General features: G+C 45.6%; 1 protein-coding gene across 1 annotated transcript in view; it reads left to right on the top strand.

Annotated features, from left to right (window-relative positions):
- The window catches only part of LOXHD1 (lipoxygenase homology PLAT domains 1), a 181,934-nt gene that overhangs the window by 104,087 nt on the left and 56,715 nt on the right, over positions 1-21,132 (top strand). The window contains exons 22-28 of the mRNA XM_054537840.2: positions 6,522-6,685; positions 7,854-7,958; positions 10,409-10,537; positions 11,324-11,488; positions 14,880-15,061; positions 18,768-18,884; positions 19,899-20,061. Coding sequence (XP_054393815.2) covers positions 6,522-6,685; positions 7,854-7,958; positions 10,409-10,537; positions 11,324-11,488; positions 14,880-15,061; positions 18,768-18,884; positions 19,899-20,061 — 1,025 coding nt within the window. The remainder of the gene's footprint in view (positions 1-6,521; positions 6,686-7,853; positions 7,959-10,408; positions 10,538-11,323; positions 11,489-14,879; positions 15,062-18,767; positions 18,885-19,898; positions 20,062-21,132) is intronic.

Below are 21,132 nucleotides of genomic sequence, written 5' to 3'. Positions count from 1 at the left end.
TATTCCTTGAACCCAACAGACATGGTCCCACCTCAAGGCCTTTGCATTTTCTGTCCACGCTCCCTAGCAGTCTTTCCCCCAGTGGCTCCCTGTCATGGTTTCTTCAGGCAGGCCTCTGCTCAAATGTCACCTTCTCAGTGAGGCCTAGCATACCCCCTTCCCCTCATTTCTCTTTCTCTGTTTATTTTTCTCTATATCAGCTTATCATCTGACCTACAATAAGCTTGTGTATTTAGGTGCTGCTCATCTCCCCAAAATAGAATGTAAGTTCCATGTCGTTAATGACCTCATCTGTTTCATTTACTGTTGTGTCCACCCCAGCACCTAGAAGAGTGTCTGGCACACTACAGGCATACCATAAATACTTATTAAATACACTAATGAGTAAAAATGATGGTTAGTGTGTTGATTTATTCATTAATTTGACAAATACATGCTGTGCTAAGTGCTGGGGGTTAAATAGCTGCTCAGATATGACTCTTTTTGAAGAAAGGAACCATGATGGTCTAGGAGGCTGATGATTCAGGTTTAAGTACTTTCTCTTCCACTCTTATGTGGCCTTGGGAAAGGCACTTTACTCCTCTGAGCCTTAGGCCTTCCATCTGTACAACGGGCATAATAAACCTCACCCACGAAATCATCATGAGGACTAGATGAGAAAATGTGTTCAGGGGCCCAGCACCCTGCCTGATCCCAGTGCAACACAGCAGTAGTTCTTTTCCCTTGGCAATGAGAGTCCAATTAGTTAACATGGAAAAGTGGCTTGACAGCTGGGAAAGGCTGCAGGAATGCGTGGGATTATTCTTAAGGAGCTAACACTGTTACCAAGTGAAGGAGATAAAACACAGGTGACTATAAGGCACAGTGACAGTGGTGGTTTTCTCAGGGTTGACCTCAGGGAGAGGAGGGAGTCGTGGGTGGGGACGTTTTTGGGGCAAGATGGCATCTGAGATGGGCCTTCATGAGCAGCAGCCTTGTTTGGTGCTTGGGAAAAAGAACATTAGAAATGGTTGAAAAAATGTGATGCAGGTGGCACAGAATTGGGCAATTGAGGGGCACACACAGAAAGGAATGAGTAATTCTATTTGGTGCATAAAGACGTGAAGGGGTGGGAAACAGGAAAAAATGGAAAGGGAGGCTGGAGAGGAGCAGATAAGGGCATCCAAAGCCATGCTGAGGAGCTTGAAAACACACCCAGGCTTTTGGTTGGCCAGATATTACAGAGAGGAAAAGACAGAAGCAAGAGAATGCCAGCTGGGGTCAGGCACTGGTGGGAGATGCTGGCCTGAACAGAAGGGATTGGGAGAAGATATAAAGCCATGGAGGCCTTGGCTCCCTGCAAAGTCACCCCAAGGGAGAGCTCTGTGTGGTCCAGGGGCTGTGCTGTCCAGTTGGTAGATGGCAGTCTGGGTCTCAGCAGAACCACTCCTAGCCCTCCTGGCCACAGAGGCTCTTTGGAGAGCAGAGAAGCCTAAGATGGTGGAAACACAGGGAGGAGGGGGTTGGGGGTGCAGGTTTATTGATCTGCAATTCAATTGCCAAAAAGAAAATGCTCTTGTTTCTAAATGGAAGATATTTGAGGTCCTTTATAGGAGTCCCAGGCTGGCAAAAAGTGATTAAGATTGTATGAGAAAGCCTGTTTAATGCTGGTTTGCAGCTGTAGGCTGTGAATGTTTTGTTTTGTTTTGTTTTTTTAATGCCTCAAGTGAGTTGGATTTTTTTTAAAATTGTGTTAGAAAACATAACATACGATTTATTACCTTAACCATTTTTAAGTGTACAGTTCAATAGTGTTAAGTATATTCACATTGTTGTGTATCAGATCTCCAGATTTTTTTCATCTTGCATGACTGAAACTATACCCATTAAACAATTACTTCCCTTTTCCACCTCCCCTCAGCCCCTGGTAACTACCATTCCACTTTTTGTCTCTGTGACTTTGAGTACTCTAGGGACCTCATAGAAATGGAATCCTACAGAATTTGTCTTTTTGTGTCTGGCTTGTTTCACTTAGCATGATGTCCTCAAGCTTCATCTGTGTTGTAGTACATGACAGGACTTCCTTCCTTTTTAAGGCTGAATAATATTTCATTGTATGTACGTACCACCTTTTTAGATGGATTTTAATGGGATGTCCCGGGATCTGAGGTCTCCCTTGGGTCAACCTGGGCTCTGCACACAGCCTCACATCCCTTTGGTAAAGGACTACTCTGATCCAGGCTTTTTACAAGATTGTGATATCAGGAAATTTTATGTTTGAACTCCTCCTGTCTTCTCTAGCTTGAGAGGCCCTGCTCCTTGGCCACTCTGAAAAAAAATGACAGTTTACAAAGGCACTAGATTGATTTTTTTAATTAATAGTGATGTCACATTTAGAATAAGAAGAGGCTAGTCTTTCCTTCCCTCCTTTGTGCTGCTCAGACAATTCTTGGAGTCTAAGGGTTGGCACCACCCTTAGGCAAAAGAATGCTAGAATAAAGAACATACGTCTTCAAGGAAAGAGTGGTGGCTAATTAAGAAACTTAGGAGTTGGCTGGCCGTGGTGGCTCATGCCTATAATCCCAGCACTTTGGGAGGCCAGGGTGGGTGGATCACAAGGTCAGGAGATCGAGACCATCCTGGCTAACACTGTGAAACCCCGTCTCTACTAAAAAATACAAAAAATTAGCCAGACATGGTGGTGAGCGCCTATAGACCCAGCTGCTCAGGAGACTGAGGCAGGAGAATGGCGTCAACCCAGGAGGTGGAGCTTGCAGTGAGCCGAGATTGCGCCACTGCACTCCAGTCTGAGCGACAGAGCGAGACTCTGTCTCAAAAAAAAAAAAAAAAAGAAACTTAGGAGTTATCTCAGGAATTTTGAAGAAGGGGATGAGAAAGGTTTACCCCCAGAGGAGACAGTGGCTTTCAATTCTATTGATACTGTGAGTGCCTTGTATGCCAGGGGCTGTGGATACAACAATGAGTAAGCAGACTCTGCATTCATGGGGTCATAGTTTTCCCAGTAGGAGGAACAGACAAATATACTCCCTGAGCAACCTCTTCCAACCTTATCACTTCAATTACCATTTATTTGAGAATAATGCTCAAGTTGTATCAGTCAGAATAGGCTAGGTTCTGCTAAGTAACAAACAGGCCTAAAATGTCAGTGGCCTAACACAACAAACGTTTATTTCTCACTTATATGTCTGATGTAGGGTATCAGGGGACTTTGCTCAGCATGTTCACTCAGGGACCCTGGTTGATGGAAGCTTTTCCTCAACATATGCTTGTGTGATCATCCTTATAGTGGAAAACTGATTTGACAGACCACACACTGACTCTTAAAAATCCCTTACAGCCCAGGGATTCCATGTATATTAACAAATAACCTAAAAATTCAGTGTTCTTCAGCATCCAAAGCTATGAGCCTCTAATGTTTGGGTTTCAGAATACATGACAGAAATGGTGGGATATTTGGGAGTACGTTGTCTTTAATTAGGGCATCTTTGTTAAGTCACTTAATCATTGACTCTGCTACTTTGTCACCCTGTCCACATTTATTGGCTTGTTGATTAAATGAGATTGTGCTACTTTCCTTTTTCTTTCAATACTCTAACTAGCTGCATTTTTAAGATCTGCAATAAAGTCTAATGCACTCAATTTCAAAGACAAACAGGCAAATGCCAAAAAAAGCTGGGAATATGTTTAGTGTCCTGGGTTTCATCCACATTTGATGTGATATTCTATGTTTTCTCTACCTCTGTTCCCAGCCCTGAAACAAAGATTTATGTTTTAATTGATGGCCTGGGGGGGGGTCCTATAAGATCCTTAATAATTAATGACAGATACCATTCTTGAATGTTGTTTCATGTGGCAAATATGTTGGGTTGAACAAAAAGTTATTAAATTTTTTTCCCTTAAATTTTATCTAACAGAAAGTTATCCTCTGGAATATCCCATTCCTCCAGGGATCCTAGAGGTCCCAGAATGTTGAGACAGAAAAGACCTTCCAGGTCATCTCACCCAGCCTTCTGGGTGATACAGTTTAATCCCTAGAATCTCACAGCTTGTTAGGGGCAGAGGAGGGAAACAAATTCAGAATTCCTGAGTTCCAAATCCATGCTTTTGTCATTATACCACTGCGCCAGGATTTACTCATACTTGATGTTGTCCAGACTTTAGCTTATAAACAAAATGGAAAATTCTGTATGAAATTATTTATATTGTACAACACTCAATTTTGCAATCTCCTCATTCAATTTTTTACTTTCAAGTGGAGTTTATACTTTTAACAGTTCCGAGCTTTTGGTTCAATGCTCAGTTTCAACCTCCTGCTTACAGAAGCCCTTACTCTTTCCTTCCATCATCCTTGTTTAGGAGTGCGGTGAGCTTATCTGGCTCAGAACACTTGCATTCCTCTCATCTCCTTTGTTCACTAAAAAACCCCTGCCTGATCCCCTCCCTGGTATCCGGAAGCCTGGTTGACCAGGATGTATTGCTGGAGGAGGAAGAGGCAGGGGTGAGTAGGCCGGGTGTCCTAAATCTTCATGTGTGCTTGTTGGCGCTGTGGGGATAGAAGCTGAACGCCCAGCACTCAGGCCATACCTGAATCCTGCTTTGGTTCTGTCGGTACAAGGAACAGGTTCTGAGAGGAGACGTGCTGCTCTCTGCAGTAGTGAGCATACTGAGGGGCTTTAAAGTCGTGATGCAAGTATCTCAGGGACAATGGAGATTTTGCTCCAGGAAATCCAGACTCTGTGTGCATTTTCTCTTTGTATGCATGGGAGGGCTTGTACCTTTTCTGTCTCTTTGACTTTTTTTTCTCTCCCTCCCTGGCTCTTTCTTTGTGTGTGTCTCGCTCTGTCCTTGTCCTCCGCCAACTTCCTACACACTCTGTCTCCACCTCTGCTCTGACCCCAGCTCTTTCTTTATTTCTGTCTCTCTTCCTTAATTGGCCATAATTTATAACTATACCCTATTATTCATAAGTTATTTGATTGGATAAAATGTTAACTTTCCTATTCATACATTTAAGGGCTAAGAAGCAGAACAGTATGCATTTTTCTCTTAAACACTAATTTAATGGTAGTTTAGTTCATATTGCCCCAGGACGAGCTCCTTTAAATCCGTGCCATCAATATAACATTGCCCCCCCTCAGCACCCCATCTGAGCCCATTGACGGAGATTTCGCTCCCTGGTTCTGCTCCTCTAACATTTTGATACTTGGAGGCAATGAAGACTCTAGCAAAATGTGGGACTCAGACAGGGATGGGACCTTTGGCCTGCACTGCCCCTACCTCTCCAGACTTTGAGCAGTCCCTGAGTGGCCCTTGTGCATCAGGGCAGGGGTGGGGAAGGGGCATAAAGAGGGTGGAATGGCCCCAACTTAGAGATAGGCTGAATTCTCAGACCCTTTGTGTTATTCTGGGAGCTTAGCGCCCAGAGAGGAGATTCCCAGACCACAGCGTCCAGAGAGCCGAGGCATGGGCCAAGGAGAATGAAAGGGAAGAGAAGTCACAAGAGCAACAATAGCAGTAGCAACGCTTACTGAGAGCCTACGTTGAGCCAGGCATTTTTATAAGGTTAACACATGTAATCCTCACAACACCCTATGAAATAGGCAATATTATGCTTATTTTATGGTACACTGAGGCACAGAGTAGAGTTGCCAGTTAAATTTGAATTTCAGATAAGCAATGGAAAATGTTTTTGTATAAGCATGACCCAAATATTAGATAGAACACACTTAAAACGTTATGCATTGTTTATCTAAAATCCAAATTTAATAGGGATTTTGTAACTATATTGGCTAAATCTGGCAACCCTAGCACAGAGAGATAAGGATACTTACTCAAGGTTGCACAATTATTAGTGGTAGAGCCAAAATTTAAACTTGGATAGTCTGACCCAGGGGAGAGTCCTTAATTACCCCACTGTGCCTCCCATCCCTGGCCCTATCTTCACTCTTTCCAGGCACCTCCCTTGTGCTGGGTGTTACCTCCACACTGAGGGGTCTGACTTGGACCTCCCTTTCCTAGATGGCCCCAGCAGTCTTCTATGCCAGCTCCTCAGCCATACTCTCTGTACCTTCCGAAAGCATACATAATTGGCTCATTCCTTTAAAATCCATTAGTTCAACACTTATGTATTGTGCACCTGCTATGTACAACCCTCTCTACTAAAGTAGCCCTGGCTAGTAGATTCATTCTGGAAAGGATTGGAACAGTCGCCATATGTCCCTCTCCTTCTAGATACTTCCATCCAATATGACCCTGATTGAGGCTCTGTGTGCTCCAGGCAGGTCACATAACCATTTTCAATGGAGTGTCTAGAGATAATGTCCCCATGTTTGTTCTCTACCCCAGGCAAATGACTAATGGAGTGATTCCCAGGCTGGGTAGAATAGCAGGGCAATGCTGTCAGGGGCAGACAGGGGAGAGTTTGGGACCCCATAGAGGGCCTCTCATTCTCAGCCCATGACTGCTCCTGGATGAGACCTTTCTAAGAGGACATTCCAATCTTTCCCTATCCACCCCCACAGGTACTACTTTCCATGCCAACGTTGGCTGGCAGTGGAGGAGGATGATGGCCAGCTGTCCAGGGAGCTATTGCCAGTGGATGAGTCCTATGTGCTGCCACAGAGCGAGGAGGGTGGGGGAGGCGGTGACAACAACCCCCTCGACAACCTGGCCCTGGAGCAGAAAGGTTTTCTAAGCTAGAGCTGATTTCTTTCTCCAGCACCCCTCCCCTCTGCCTCTCCCTAACCCTAAGTCTCCATCTTCCTTCCCTCCCCTGTGGGCTCTGGGAACTTCCTCCCTTGACAGTCTATTGTATTGCCCTCTCATTCCTCTGTGACAAGACTGGGGAGGTAAAGGGGACATAGTCTCACATATCTAGTGTAAGGCAGTATAAAGCACACAGCTTAGGACTGAGTTATTGTCAGAAATGAAATGGAATGGATTGGAATCAAATGGAATGAATTGGAATGGAGTGGAATTGACTGAATTGGGATGATTGGAATGGAATAGATTGGAATGAAATGGGATGGATTGGAATGAAATGGAATGGAATGGAGTAGAATGGAATGGAATGAAGTGGAGTGGAGTGGAATGGAATGGAATGGAATGTGATGGGTTGGAAGGGAATGGAATGTATTGAAATGGAATGGAATGCATTGAAGTGGAATGAAGTGGAGGAGTGGCGTAGAATGGAGTGGAGTGGATTGGAATGGAATGGAATGGGATGGGATGGGTTGGAATGGAATGTATCGGAATGGAATGGAATGGAGTGGAGTGGAGTAGAATGGAATGGAGTAGAGTGGAGTAGGATGTAATGAGTGTAGCCACTTCTGATTCAGTCTTGTGCCCTCCCCTATAGGCACTCAATGCATTTTTGTCAAAGGAAAGAATGAACAGTAACCTTCAAGAGTTCTAGATGCTCCCCTGAAATATGCATCCCTAAAACTCCCAGCCAGGAGGAGTCAGAATGGGGCTCCTGGCTGCTGACCCTTTGACCCTCAAAGTCTCCCCTAACCATCCTATCAACTCTGTTGATTGAAGGCTTCCTGTATAAGCCAGAGGCAGAGGACTCACATCTCTACCCTCTGGAAGTTTCCAGACTAATGGTGACTGCAGAGTAACACATGCTGAAAAAAAATGATTCCTAGAAATGGCCAAGAGGAACATAGAAACATACTTATTACTAATCACTGGGCTCACAGATATAGGATTGAAGGGGCAAGAGAAAAATTGGAGTGGATGAGGCTAGAGGGAGTGAATCAAGGAAGCCCTCCTAGAGGAGGTGGCTGTCCTCTTTCCTCCTTTCATGAGAGGAACAATCTACAATTCATTGCTCTATACTATTCTCTTGGCAGATAAATCTACCACATTCTCAGTGACCATAAAGACTGGGGTTAAGAAGAATGCGGGCACAGATGCTAATGTCTTCATCACACTCTTTGGCACACAAGATGATACTGGTAAGAAAGCAGTGCAGGGCCAAGGTTCACCCACATTCTTCCCCAGGGAGACCAGAAGACTCGGCAGAAATTTCCAAGGGAATCCTAATTACGCTTTTGTCTCTCAATAGGATGCAAGCAATTAGCCCTATCGAGAAAGGCAGTTCCTTTTTTTCTAAAAATTTTCTTCTTCTCTGAGCCAGCTTTCTTTTTCTGTTCTAATGGTGAAGGTAGCCGTGACTCCACCCAATAACAATCTGGGACAAGGTGGTTTTGCCCAACTTTCAATGAAATTCAGCCATGATACTCTCAGTATGAGGCACTCTAGGCATTGTAGAGTTGTTCAGGAGCCTTTGCCCAGGTACTCAGAGAAGGTGGTGTTCAGTGTTGGGTCCAGCCATCTACTCATGCCACTGTCTCCAGCCATTCTATTGAGTTTAGAGAGGAGTCAGTCCCTCAAGTAGTCATCATACATTTGCTCAAAATCCTGCAGGTCCAGAGCTTAGTGCCAAGCATTACTGAAGAATAAATGGACCTAACCCTTGACCGTGGGGTGCTCATATCTACTACAACAATGTGCTGGTAGAGAGCATGGACTCTGAAGCTTGTCTGATTGGTTCAAACCTCCACTCCACCATTTATTAGCTGTGTGACATTGGGCAAGTTGCTTAACCCCTTTGTGCCTTAGTTTCCTCTATTTATAAAATGAGGATAAAATTAGTATGTGCCTTATAGAGTTGTAGGTCTAATGAAGTTGAACATGTACAACATTTGGGACAAAGTGGCACTCAATAAACATTAATTAACATCAATTATTTAATAGGTTGGATAAAGCAGATAATATATAATGATATAATTAGGTCATAACCTACAAATGTATGTGATTGCAATCATTTCTGAACCATGATCAAAGAAATTAATCAGCTTTGGCAACTGCTTTTATTCACTGAGGCCTTTCTATGTGTTAGACACATTCTTGAGCATCCAACAGTCATCAACTCATTAAATCCTCACAACAGCCCTACAAGGAAGGGACTAAGACCTGTCCTTTTTTGACATTTGGAAAACCAAGTCTCAGAAACATTACATAATTTTCCCAAGGCCACCCAGTGGTAAGTGGCAGAGCTAGGCACTGGACCAAGGTCTATCTGTCTCTCTCTATACTTAAACCAGTCTGTAGTGAGCCTAGGAATAGCAGACGACTTTCTACATGAGGTGGGCCCAGAGCTGGGACTTACTGGGGTACAGGGACATAAAGGCAATGCAGTGCATGCTGAGGCAGGAGGACATAGTGATGACTCTGAGATCACCTCAGTTTCAGACTGACATTGCAGGCAGTCTCAGGACTGATTATATATGTGAAATAGCTGGGGATTGGGGCATTCAAATTCATCCCTCCTCTGTCATCCAGAGAAGATGCTCCAGAGATTCCCACATGTCCCATCCCTGAAGGAAACCCCATGTTTCCCCCAGGGAACATAGAGAGTGTGGCTTTGTCACTGGCTACCTCTCCATGTAGAGAGTTGTGAGGGTATGGAAGTGGTGCAGCATTGACTTAGAGTTCTACCACTGTCTCCTGGATGATTTTGAGTAAGGTATCTCAACATAAACTGGAAATAAAAATGCCCACCCTAAAGGGTTATTGTAAAACTCAATGAAAGAACACACACCAGAAAAGTGCCCACTGTGAGTTGAACAGTGAAAACACATGGACACAGGGAGAGGAACATCACACAGCGAGGCCTGTCAGGCAGTGGGGGGTGAGGGTGGGGATAGCCTTAGGAGAAATACCTAATGTAGATGATGGGTTGATGGGTGCAGCAAACCACCATGGCAAACCACCATGTATGTAACAAAACTTCACATTCTGCACTTGTACCCAATAACTTAAAGTGTAATTAAAAAAAATTTTTTTTAAAGATAAAAAGAAAATATGGTGTATATATACACCATGGAATACTACTCAGCCATAAAAAGGAATGAAATAATGTCTTATACAACAATTTAGATGGAGCTGGAGCCCATTATTCTAAGTGAAGTAACTCAGGAATGGAGAAACCAAATACTGAATGTTCTCACTTAGAGAGATAAGCTATGAGGATGCAAAAACATACAAAATGATATAATGGACTGTGGGGACTCATTGCGGGAAGGTTGGGAAGGGGATGACGGATAAAAGACAACATTGGGTACAGAGTACACTGCTCAGGTGATGGTGCACCAAAATCTCAGAATTCACTACTAACTCACCCGTGTAACCAAAAACCACCTGTACCCCAAAAGCTAGTGAAATAAAAAATGTTTAAAAATGCCCACTGTGCAAAGGTGGCCAGTGGATGATAATTGCACAGTCTAAATTTGGTGGAAGTTGAGAAATTTGGTCATTTTGAAGAGGGATTAAAGGTTTGGGTCTGACTAGGCTTGAAAGGCCTCAGGTCCAGCCAGTCATGCTGGGGTCATCCGATCCACAGGAATGACCCTCCTGAAGTCCTCCAAGACAAACAGCGATAAGTTTGAGAGGGACAGCATTGAAATCTTCACGGTGGAGACATTGGATCTGGGAGACCTGTGGAAAGTCCGTCTTGGCCATGACAACACAGGTGTGGCTTCCCTCCCCTCTGCTTCTTGCTAAGACTTTAAGCACCATGGACAGGTCCTTGTGGGCCTCTGGGAAAGATTCTGGAAATTTGAATGTCATCTGTCTTCTGTAATGATACAGCTTCCTCAATCCCTTTAGCCCAGTAGAGCCCAGAGAGTCCTCAGCTGCACACAGAGTTTCTGGCCTAATTAGTCTAGAGCTGTACCTGGACACTGGTGATTTTTAAAGCCTTTATCAACCCCAGTGTCGGTAATTTTAATGCACAGCCAGATATGAAAATCTCCGATCTAACTCAGTAGTTCTTTGAGTGTGCAACAGAATCACCTGGGGGGTTATTAACTCACAGATTTCTTGGCTCCACTGCTAGAGCCTTTGATTCAATTGCATCATTCCTATCATTGTGTAAGATTATAAAGCTTTTGTAAACACAGGGTCTTCCTGGCATCCCTGAGTTCTGTTTGAAGCCCCTTCTTCAAGGAAGGACAGCATCCTTGCTTCCTCTCAGTGCCCTCCCACCTCAGCCTCCCCCTACTCTCCTGTCATCTCCTACTGATGCTCTTTTACTCTTACTAATTTCACTGACAGCAGCCTGGAGTGTGAGCCAGCTTCAACATCTGGGTGCACATTTTAATGGGAGTCACTTTAGCAATGCTGCAAGCAAAAGGGATGTCATGTTAATGGTATCAGCCAGCCACCTAAGGAAGGATGTCAGGAGTCCCTGAAGTTACCCACAGGAAATCATCTCTGCTCAGGTCCTTGATGGGTTCTGTGTTTTCTCTCTCTCTAGGCAAGGCCCCAGGCTGGTTTGTAGACTGGGTAGAGGTGGATGCCCCATCTCTTGGGAAGTGCATGATGTTTCCCTGTGGCCGGTGGCTGGCCAAAAATGAAGACGACGGGTCCATCGTCAGAGACCTCTTCCATGCAGAGCTTCAGACGAGGCTGTACACGCCATGTAGGAACCACACACGGCAAGGCCAGCCCTTCTCTGGGGCCCCATCACCAGCTACCCCAACTCAGCCCCAGTTCCTCTTTCAGGATTGACTGTGGGCCAGGCCCACCTTGAAGATTTTGGTCTTTCATCCCTGTTCTGAATTTTCTGAGCTCTGTGGGGGCTGTGGGCAGAGTTCTGGACCCAGGAAATGAAAATATGAAATTTATTCTAAACTCCACTCCAAGCTAGCTGGTGACAACAGGTAGAGAGCCTAACCTCTCTAGGGTTCAGATTCCTCATCTGCAGCATAGAGGTAATAATGCAGGATGACAGCAATATCCAAAAGGAAGAAAGATAAAGGTCTAACGGAGGAATCATTATCAACCCTGTCACCAATCCTTACTCCAGTCATTAACATGCCAAATAAGTCAGCAGTATAAGATTTTCTCAGGTGGTATACATGACTGCCAGCCCCACAATGGCTTGAAAGGGCCTTCACTTATGGGTTGAAGGGAAACACAGCCTGGACCCTGCCAGACCCAGAATTCAAAAAGAAGGTGAATGTAATTCCCTTTTCTAGCTAAGGAGAAGAAGGTAAGGCAGTAATTTGGTGAAGTTTTGACACTTCTTTCCACTGTCATCATCAGAAAGAATGTATTAAATGTTTATAGACATGTAAGTACGTAGTACTATGTACTGGGAATCAAACTGAAATTAACTAAACTCTAAAAGTCTGTCTGAATTTGGTAAAATCTGAATAAAATCCAGAGCATATAATTTTTTCTAACTAAATAATAAACTGTACCACAAGATTTCCCCCAAACAACTCATACTTAATAGCATGTATCAGTGATGAACAATTTTTTTGCCTAAAGCAATAAACTGAAATGAACAGATCATCAAAATATCTTCTGATCCAAAGTCTAAAATGAAGTGACATTTCTCTGGCTGGGCATGCCCAAAGCCAGCCCTGGATCCAGCCTCTATTCCCAGGAGTCACCTGTAGGAGAGGACAGACTCTGGCCTGAAAGATGTGCATGGGGTTGGCAGCAACATTGGGTGGGACCCTTGAGGACAAACGTATCCATTTCTCCCTACATGCCCTAGGACACACAATACCAAAAAAAAAAAAAAAAAGATAGAGTTTGTATGGTTTGACTTTGAATATGTTCAGTTCCAGCCTGATATTAAAACTAACCTAAAGGGTGAACTGTTCCTGCCCAGAAGCTTCCAGGGGCTCTCCTACTGCTGGCCAGTCTCAGGAAAGCTCAGATTCTGTTGCCAGCTTTTCTGTTCAAGGTTTTCCAAGTCTTGGGTCAGGGAGAAACCCCAGAGGCTCAGAGGAAGGGACTGTATGCTGCAGAGATGACACCTCTGTTATTGGTTGAGCACCCGGCAGGGTCGAGGCTGTTTCCCTTCAACCTATAGGTAAGGGCTTTTTCAAGCCATTGTGGGGCTAGTGGTCACCTCCGTGGGCTGTCTCTTTCTGTGGCCTGTGGCTAAGCAGCAGTACTTATCTCTAGTTCACAGCAACAGGACTCCTAGAGGCTGACCATACAGGCTTTGTCAGACAAGCCTGGGTTTGAGTTCAGATTCTACCATGTGACTTTGGGCAAGTTACTTCACCTGTCTGAGCCTTGGTTTTCTCATCTGTAAAATGGAGTGTAATAATACCTACTCCCTCGGGTCATTGTGAGGGTTAAAGGAGATAAGGACCATAGCATGCTCAGTACAGAGTCTGACATGTAGGAAGTACTTAATAAGTGATAACTATTACTACTATTACTGCTGCAAGTATCACTACTACAACCCTACAGCAAAGTAGCTATGATGATAAATGAAAGCAACATCTTCATCCAGAGAAGGTTAGGGCCACAAGAGAGAAGGAAGCTTCTATTGTGACTCCTTTCAAGGGCCAAGATTACAGGATAGAGTAGACATCCACTTGAACTGTTTCTCTGGGTTTTCAATATTCTTCTTTTTTTTCTTAATTTTTTTTTAGTTACTGTGACCCAGAGTAAGTGTACACATTTATACACGTATGCAAAAAATAAAAATGTCACAAAAATTGTACCCTCATTGTGTGTGATATACAGTGATATTTTTCTATTAGATTTTTTCAATTCCACATATTTTTAAAAATACTGTTGACAACCCACTGAACTCATTTCACAATCTGCTAACAAACTAACCTATAGTTACTATAGCAATACGTTGTTTCAGGTGGTCTCAAACTTTAGTATAAAGTATGAGTTAAATATTTAGATCCCTAGACCCATCCTGCAGAGAAACTAAGGCAGGGTTTGCAAATCTGTATTTTTTTTTTTAAGAGAGAGTCGCACTCTGTTACCCAGGTTGGAGTGCAGTGGCGTGATCTCAGCTTACTGCAACCTCCACCTCCCAGGTTCAAGCAATTCTCCTGCCTCAGCCTCCCAAGTAGCTGGGGCTACAGGTGCCCAACACCACGTACAGCTAACTTTTATATTTTTAGTAGAGACAGGGTTTCGCCATGTTGGCCGGGCTGGTCTCAAACTCCGGACCTCGAGTGATTGGCCCACCTCGGCCTCCCAAAGTGCTGGGATTACAGGCATGAGCCACCACACTTGGCCTGCAAATCTGTATTTTTAACAAGCATCACCAAAAGTTTCTGAAGCAAAGGTCTTCCACCCATGCATAGAGACATACTGGTCTCTGTTCACACTGGTGGCTGCCCACCAGGAAGCTCCTTGCTAACAGCACTGATTTGTCAACCCTCTTTCGAGGGGAGATAGTCCTGTAAACCCTGGTGCAGCCCTTGCCTCCTGCTATCCCCTCCCCTATAAAAGACCTATGTAATGTGACGAAACCTGAATGCGGGGCTGCGTGTGAGGTGGATGGGTGAGAGATTGGGAGCAGTGAGAGATTGGGAGCAGGGGATAGGGAGAAGAGTGAAAGAATGCTCACTACCGTAGACTGGCCGATCCAATCAGCAAGTTGCCCTCTGAAATCTAGTGCTCTTGTTTATGGAGTCTCTTCAGCCAGGCACCATGTCGAGGGCACTTTACAGACAATGGACACTGAGGCTCAGAAGTAACTTGTCCAGATTACACCAATGGTCAAGACAGAGCTGGGATTCCAGCCTGGGCTTGTCAAATTCCGAAGCCTGTGCTTTCAACCAGTCTGCTACATGTGCTCTGGGATGTGACAGGCTCACACACCCTGGTCTGAGGGGGTGAGGGTTTTCCGTGAGGGCTGGGCAGGACAAGACCCCACCTACAGTTGCTAGGCAACCTTGTGAAGGTCCAGGTCCCTGGGCAGCAGCTCCCCAGTGCAAGGGTCTGGGCTGGTGGTGCTGGTGAAGAACTGGCTCTCACCATGTTTGTTTTCTGTTCTGTCATCCACTCTGGCTTTGCCCTCTGACCACCACCCTCAGTTGTTCCTTACGAGATCACCCTCTACACCAGTGATGTCTTTGCTGCTGGGACAGATGCCAACATCTTCATCATCATCTATGGCTGCGATGCCATGTGCACCCAGCAGAAGTATCTGTGCACCAACAAGAGGGAACAGAAGCAGTTCTTTGAGAGGAAGTCTGCCTCCCGCTTCATTGTAGAGGTACTTGGGCTCAGCAGGCTGTCCAGGGATGGAGTAGGTCAGACAGAGGGTGAGGAGAAGCCCTACCTTCAGGGCAGAACACATGCCCTTCATCCTGATGCACTGCTATTAGAGAGGAAGGTGGGCAGCTCATCCTACCTTCCTGGGCCTCAGTACATCCAAGCAACCAGGGGAATGGTGAAACTCACCCTGCTCCTCCTGGACTGGTGTCAGGCTCAAAGGCAATGAGAGACAGGACTTGGGAACACTAGAGGCATAAAGCCAATGGGCCTCTCTAGAGCTTCCAACAATAGACACTTACCCACAGGTGGAACATGGCTCCCAGACTTGCTGGTTGTGGGGTTCTGCTGATACTGCTAGCCAGGGAGAGGTGGAAATCCCACCACCAGTGGTCATGGGCTAGGGTCTCCTGCTCAGCTCTCAAGCTATGGTCAAACAATTTAATAGAGAAGAGCATTCTGTATGTTCCATGGCTTCCCATCAGGTCTTGACAATGGGGGTGCTGTTGTTCAGTGTTTACTGTGCATGTAGGTCATAGCGCCTTGGAATCCATATACTTCAATTTAGTGCATACACACTGTACCTGCCCAGTGTGCTCAGCTGTGCACTAGGTTGCATGGGAGACACAAGAGAAGGGGAGAGCTCAGATCCTGCCTGAGAGGGGCTTACGGTCAAGTTGGGGACCCCAGTCCTCCCAACAAAGGTAATGAGAGAGTCTGGTGATGGTCATTGTCATGGACCCTGTGGGTCAGAGGGCACTGTCATAGGCTAACTCACTTAATTATCATAAAAACTCTGTGCTGTAGTTGTCCCTATATAAATATGGGGAAACTGGGGCACGAGGTTTAGTTGCTTCCCTAAAACTACACAGCTAGGATGTAGTGGGAGCAGGATTGAAACCCAGGAGGACTGGCTCTGGAATATGCACTCTTAGCTACTGCAGTAGACAAGCAAATGGACTGAGCTTACTATCACTGTTTAGAGAAGGGAGAAGGCTCCTTGAAAGAGGTGGCTTTGAGTTGGATCTGAAAGGGGGCATTAGCAGGGACAAGGAGGAAAGGCATTCCTAGCAAAGGGAACAGCATGGTCAATAGCTCAGAGATGGAAATAAGCAAGTGGCTTGAGATTTGACTAGAAGCCATGGGAGGAGTGTGATGTAACTTGGATGGACGGCAGTAATGAAGCAAGACTTAGAGGGGAAGCGCAGGAGACCCTGAAGGAGAAGAGCCAGGAGCCTCAGAAGGCTGGGCCCTCCAGGCAGTGGGATCTTTGGAGATGTGCCCCTTATTTTCTGATAGGAAACAAAGCCCAGGGCACCTTCCTTCCTCCTGGGCCAGTCTCTATCCCGGGGGACGCCCTGCTCTCTTCCCACCTTCTCTGGAGCACTCAGCACTTGTGGGAAGGTCTGTCACCTTTGCTGAGTCTTTTAACGAGAAAATTTAAGGGTGATTCATTAATCCATACAAAGCTAACGTCTCATCCACCCAAGATGTCATGGTGCGTGAGTCATCCAGGCCTGATGCCGTCAGCGGCTGAGGCTGTGATCACACCTCGGCATGACTTCCGGGGAGTTTTTATCAATGAAGTCCCCACTAATAGACAGCTATAATTTGCCAGTAATTTTGTTGCTATTTTTTTTTCTTTTCAAATCTCTCTGGATTTGGGGGGAGTGTGAGAGCTGGGAAACAAATGAAAGGGCTTTGTCTCCTGGCCTCTGTCTCTCTGCCCACCTGTGTCCCTCTCTCTGCACTTCCCTTTTATGATTGATTTTCAGGTAGGAGGTAAAACGCTGAATTGCAGAGTCCATACCCCTGGATCTGACTCTGGCTCAGCCGCTATCTCAGGAGGAAGCCGCTTCCTTTCTCTGTGGCCCCCTCCTAAGAAAAGGGGTTGACCAGGAAAAGAACAATAATAGCTAAGAGTTATTGAGAACATCCGAGGGCCAGCACAGTTCTAAAGACCTGATGTGTATCAACTCATTTAATCTTCATAACATTTCTAAGACATAGGTAGTATGATCATCCCATTTTACAGATAAGGAAATAAAGCGCAGAAAGGTTAAGCAGACTTACTCAAGGTGTCTTAGAACAGCAGAGCTGGGATCTGAACTCAAGAAGTTCAGTTCCAGAGCCTTCTCTGCCTAATTCTTCCACCTTCCAGAATACTAGGGTCCCTTCTGATGCTGATATCCTCTGAGTCTTTCTCTGAGGCCCACCAACCATGAGTAGCTGTCCCCTAAAGGCCACATTGCTCTCTGAGGGGTTAGAACTGAGATGGTCACCAGGCACCGTGGCTCACACCTGTAATCCCAGCACTTTGGGAGGCCGAGGTGGGTGGATCACCTGAGGTCAGGAGTTCGAGACCAGCCTGGCCAACATGGTGAAACCCTGTCTCTACTAAAAATACAAAATTTAGCTGGGCGTGGTGGCAGGCGCCTATAATCCCAGCTACTCCAGGGGCTGAGGCAGGAGATAATTGCTTGAACCCAGGAGGTGGAGGTTGCCGTGAGCTGAGTTTGCGCCACTGCACTCCAGCCTGGGCGACAACAACAACAACAACAACAAAAAAAAAAAAACAAAAAAAAAAAACACGGAGGCGGCCATCCTGTCCGATGCTTAGAGGATTAAGGTCACAGAAGCCAGAGATTCTCCTCTGCATCCCATACCTGGAGGCTCCAGGTGGGAGAGAGATGTTGTAGCTGCCCCATCCCCCATCCAGTTCAGGGGCTCACCTGGCACACAGGTATCAGCTTTTTTTTTTTCAAGGGACTTTCATGCACACCATCGTGGTTAAGGCTCACCACCGCATTATGAAAATGCCTGGCTGATTTTATCATGCCCATTTTGCAGCTAAGGAAACACTCTTTTGTCCTTGCAACCAATGCTTATTGAGTACCTAGGTCATGGGCACTGTTCTAGGTTTTCGGGATACAATGCAGAGCAAAATGGTGCCTACCTTGTCGTTCTCAATGGTGAAAGAGATGGTAGGTGTCACACAAATAAATGAAAACTTACAACTATGAGAAGTACTCCAAGGAGGGGCTCCACTATGCAACAAGAGCCTGTCATGAAGAAAATTAACTTTCTTGGGGACGTTAAGGGTTTTCCTGAGGAAGCGATCATTGAGTTGAGACATGGATTACGAGGTTGAGCAGGTGTGGGGTTAGGTAAAGAAGAGGAAGGCAGAGAGGCAAGCAAAGCATGTGCAAAGGCCCCATGGCAAGGAATGTGGAGTTTGAGGGACTGGCATTTCTATGTGGGAGCACAGAAAAGGAGTGGCTGGAAGGTGGGGGACTCTTAGGGGCCTGGGGCCTTGAATAAGTCCACTTGGCAAGACAGGAGCATGGCACATCCAGAACTCATCTTCTGCTACCCAGTTCAGTTCTCACACAGGGGATGAGTTGCTACAACAGTGAGCAGTGGCAGATGGGGAGCTGGGCTCCACGCTGAAGAGGGGTCCCCCTCCCAGAGAAGGTGGATTAAGCCAAGTTCTGGAGTCAAGGCTGACTTTAAGAGAGGGGACATGAGGCATAAGCATGGCATGTGTGTCAAGGACAATGGGAGCTGGCCTGGCTGGACAGTGGAGACGTATCAGGAGGAAGCACAAAGGGACTCAGGGTGGATGCCTTGGGGAAGCAGGATGTTGCCGAGGCCATATTTTCCTGGATCTTTTAGCTAACATTTGGTGCCTTATCTCCTTTCCAAAGTTAGAAGATGTGGGAGAAATCATTGAAAAAATTCGGATTGGCCACAATAACATGGGCATGAATCCTGGGTGGCACTGCTCTCACGTGGACATCCGCAGGCTCCTCCCGGATAAAGATGTGAGTTTTTGACTGGTCTGTCCTGCTGTTTCTTTTGTCCCTTTCCAGAGTAGGTTCAAGGCAAATTCCCTGTAAGGACCTACTGGCTAGATCAGCCTTATTGAGATAGAAATCTCATAATGAAAATTCACCCAGTTCACTCAGAGTACAGAAACAAGCTCTGGTCCCAAGCAGAATTTTCTAGAACCTGGTTTTGTGGTTGAGGAGGAGGGTCTGGGCATGTCTTTCCTCCCCACCTCCAAGGCCATATTACTAGTGATTGACCAGAGTGCCCTTCCTGTAACTCAAGGTCAACTCACATAGAAAATCCACCCCAGACAACTTTAAAAACATTCTGAAGCCACAAAAGTATAAACCTAGGAGATAGATCTCAGCCATAGCTATGGATATGAATGAAGAGGAAGCAATTTTATTTTATTTTATTTTTTTTGAGATGGAGTCTTACTCCATCACCCAGGCTGGAGTGCAACGGCACTCCACCTTCTGGATTCAAGCAATTCTCCCGCTTCAGCCTCCCAAGTAGCTAGGACTACAGGTGCGCACCACCACGCCTGACTAATTTTTATATTTTGTTAGTAGAGATGGGGTTTCACCATGTTGGCCAAGCTGGTCGTGAAATCCTGACATCAGGTAATCCACCTGCCTTGGCCTCTCAAAGTGCTGGGATTACAGGCATGAGCCACCAAGCCCAGCCAGAGGGAGCAATTTTTAAATACAGAGCACCCCCCTCCTCTTACCCACTGAATCTGAGTCTCCAGGATGGAGTTCAGATACCTATTTTTAAGTGACCCTGGGAACTCCAGCCTTTCAGAGCCAAACTCTGATGTGGTTGTGCAAGTCTTTAAGACTGATCTACTGAAATTGGGGCAACGGGCTCTCCTGTGGCTTTTACATTATTTATGGGGCCTCATGATCCTTGTCCTTGGTCTCCATGAGTATTGAGATGCTGATGAATCCCTGAAGTTGGCAGCTTTCACATTAAGGGCTAATTTTCCTTTTTCTGCCTCACCCCAGGGTGCAGAGACCTTGACTTTCCCATGCGATCGGTGGCTTGCCACCTCTGAGGATGACAAAAAGACCATTCGAGAACTGGTTCCATATGACATCTTCACTGAGAAATACATGAAAGATGGGTCCTTACGGCAAGTCTACAAGGAAGTAGAAGAGCCTCTGGACAGTAAGTGTGGTGTGGCCACCCTCATCACCATGGGCAGGCTCCAGGACCCTGGTCCTCCTGAGCACATGCCCTGTGCCAGGCTGAGCCTCTTCACCCAGGAGGAGGGTCTGTTGTTACCTCCACTCTCTAGAGAGGGCCACTGAGGCTCACAGAGGTTGCATAATCTGCCTAAGTGCACACAGCTAATGGATGGCCAAGCTAGTCTTCAAAGTCTCAGCTGTCTCACTCAAGGTTTGTGCTAAAATTCTTCCCTGGTCTGACATTGGGATAATACATCCAGATAAGGAGAATCCTGTTCCTGGTTTATCCTCGTCCCTGTTTTCTCCCTACTATTCATTTATTTGCTACCAATCACTGGGTTTGGGCTCTCTGCTCTTGCTGGACTCAGCTGTCCCAACTTAGTATGAATCAAGCAACCTTCTTGATTTATATGTAACTGGAGCCATTGTGTATTTGTTCTCAGTAGTTTGGCATGGCTCTAGAATGTCCAAGGTCATAAATTTCTTTTCTGGATGGGCTGGTTAACGTGTCCATTCTTCATCAATGTGGTTTTCTCTGAAGGCTTTGCATCAGACTGGCCACCCTCTTCTTGTACTTCCTCCTCCTTTGCTTTCGGTGATACCACCATATTCTAGTTCTCTTCCTATCTCTCTGAAGTGTTTAGAGTGCTGGTTTCTTTTTTCATGCTAGATAGTATTCCTCAAGACTCAGTCCTCAGCCTTCTCTTCTCCTCTCTTTCTACATTGTATATGTGTGCACACACACACACACGCTTTTCCCAGAACACATGGACAGAGTCATACCTCTGTTTTGACCAGCAATGGCATTGTCCATGTCAATCCCCATGTTATTCATGAGCCATTCAGCTCTGAATTATCTTGAGCTGCTTCAAAGTCAAATTCATTTGCAAAAAACAGACCTTCTACCCCTGATGATAGAAAAAGAATACAGTGGATCTGTCTAGCCGGGCAGCCTACAACACCGATCAAAGAAGCTCCAAGAGCTTGAAAATCCACCTTGAATTTGTTGTGTTGTCTTCTTGGAAAAACTGGAGTAAAATTTAAAATTCTG

This window comes from Pongo abelii, chromosome 17 (genome assembly GCF_028885655.2).
Source record: "Pongo abelii isolate AG06213 chromosome 17, NHGRI_mPonAbe1-v2.0_pri, whole genome shotgun sequence".
In the NCBI taxonomy this organism is placed as follows: domain Eukaryota; kingdom Metazoa; phylum Chordata; class Mammalia; order Primates; family Hominidae; genus Pongo; species Pongo abelii.
The sequence above is the reverse complement of the archived record's forward strand: the minus strand, read 5'-3'. Positions and strand labels throughout refer to the sequence as shown.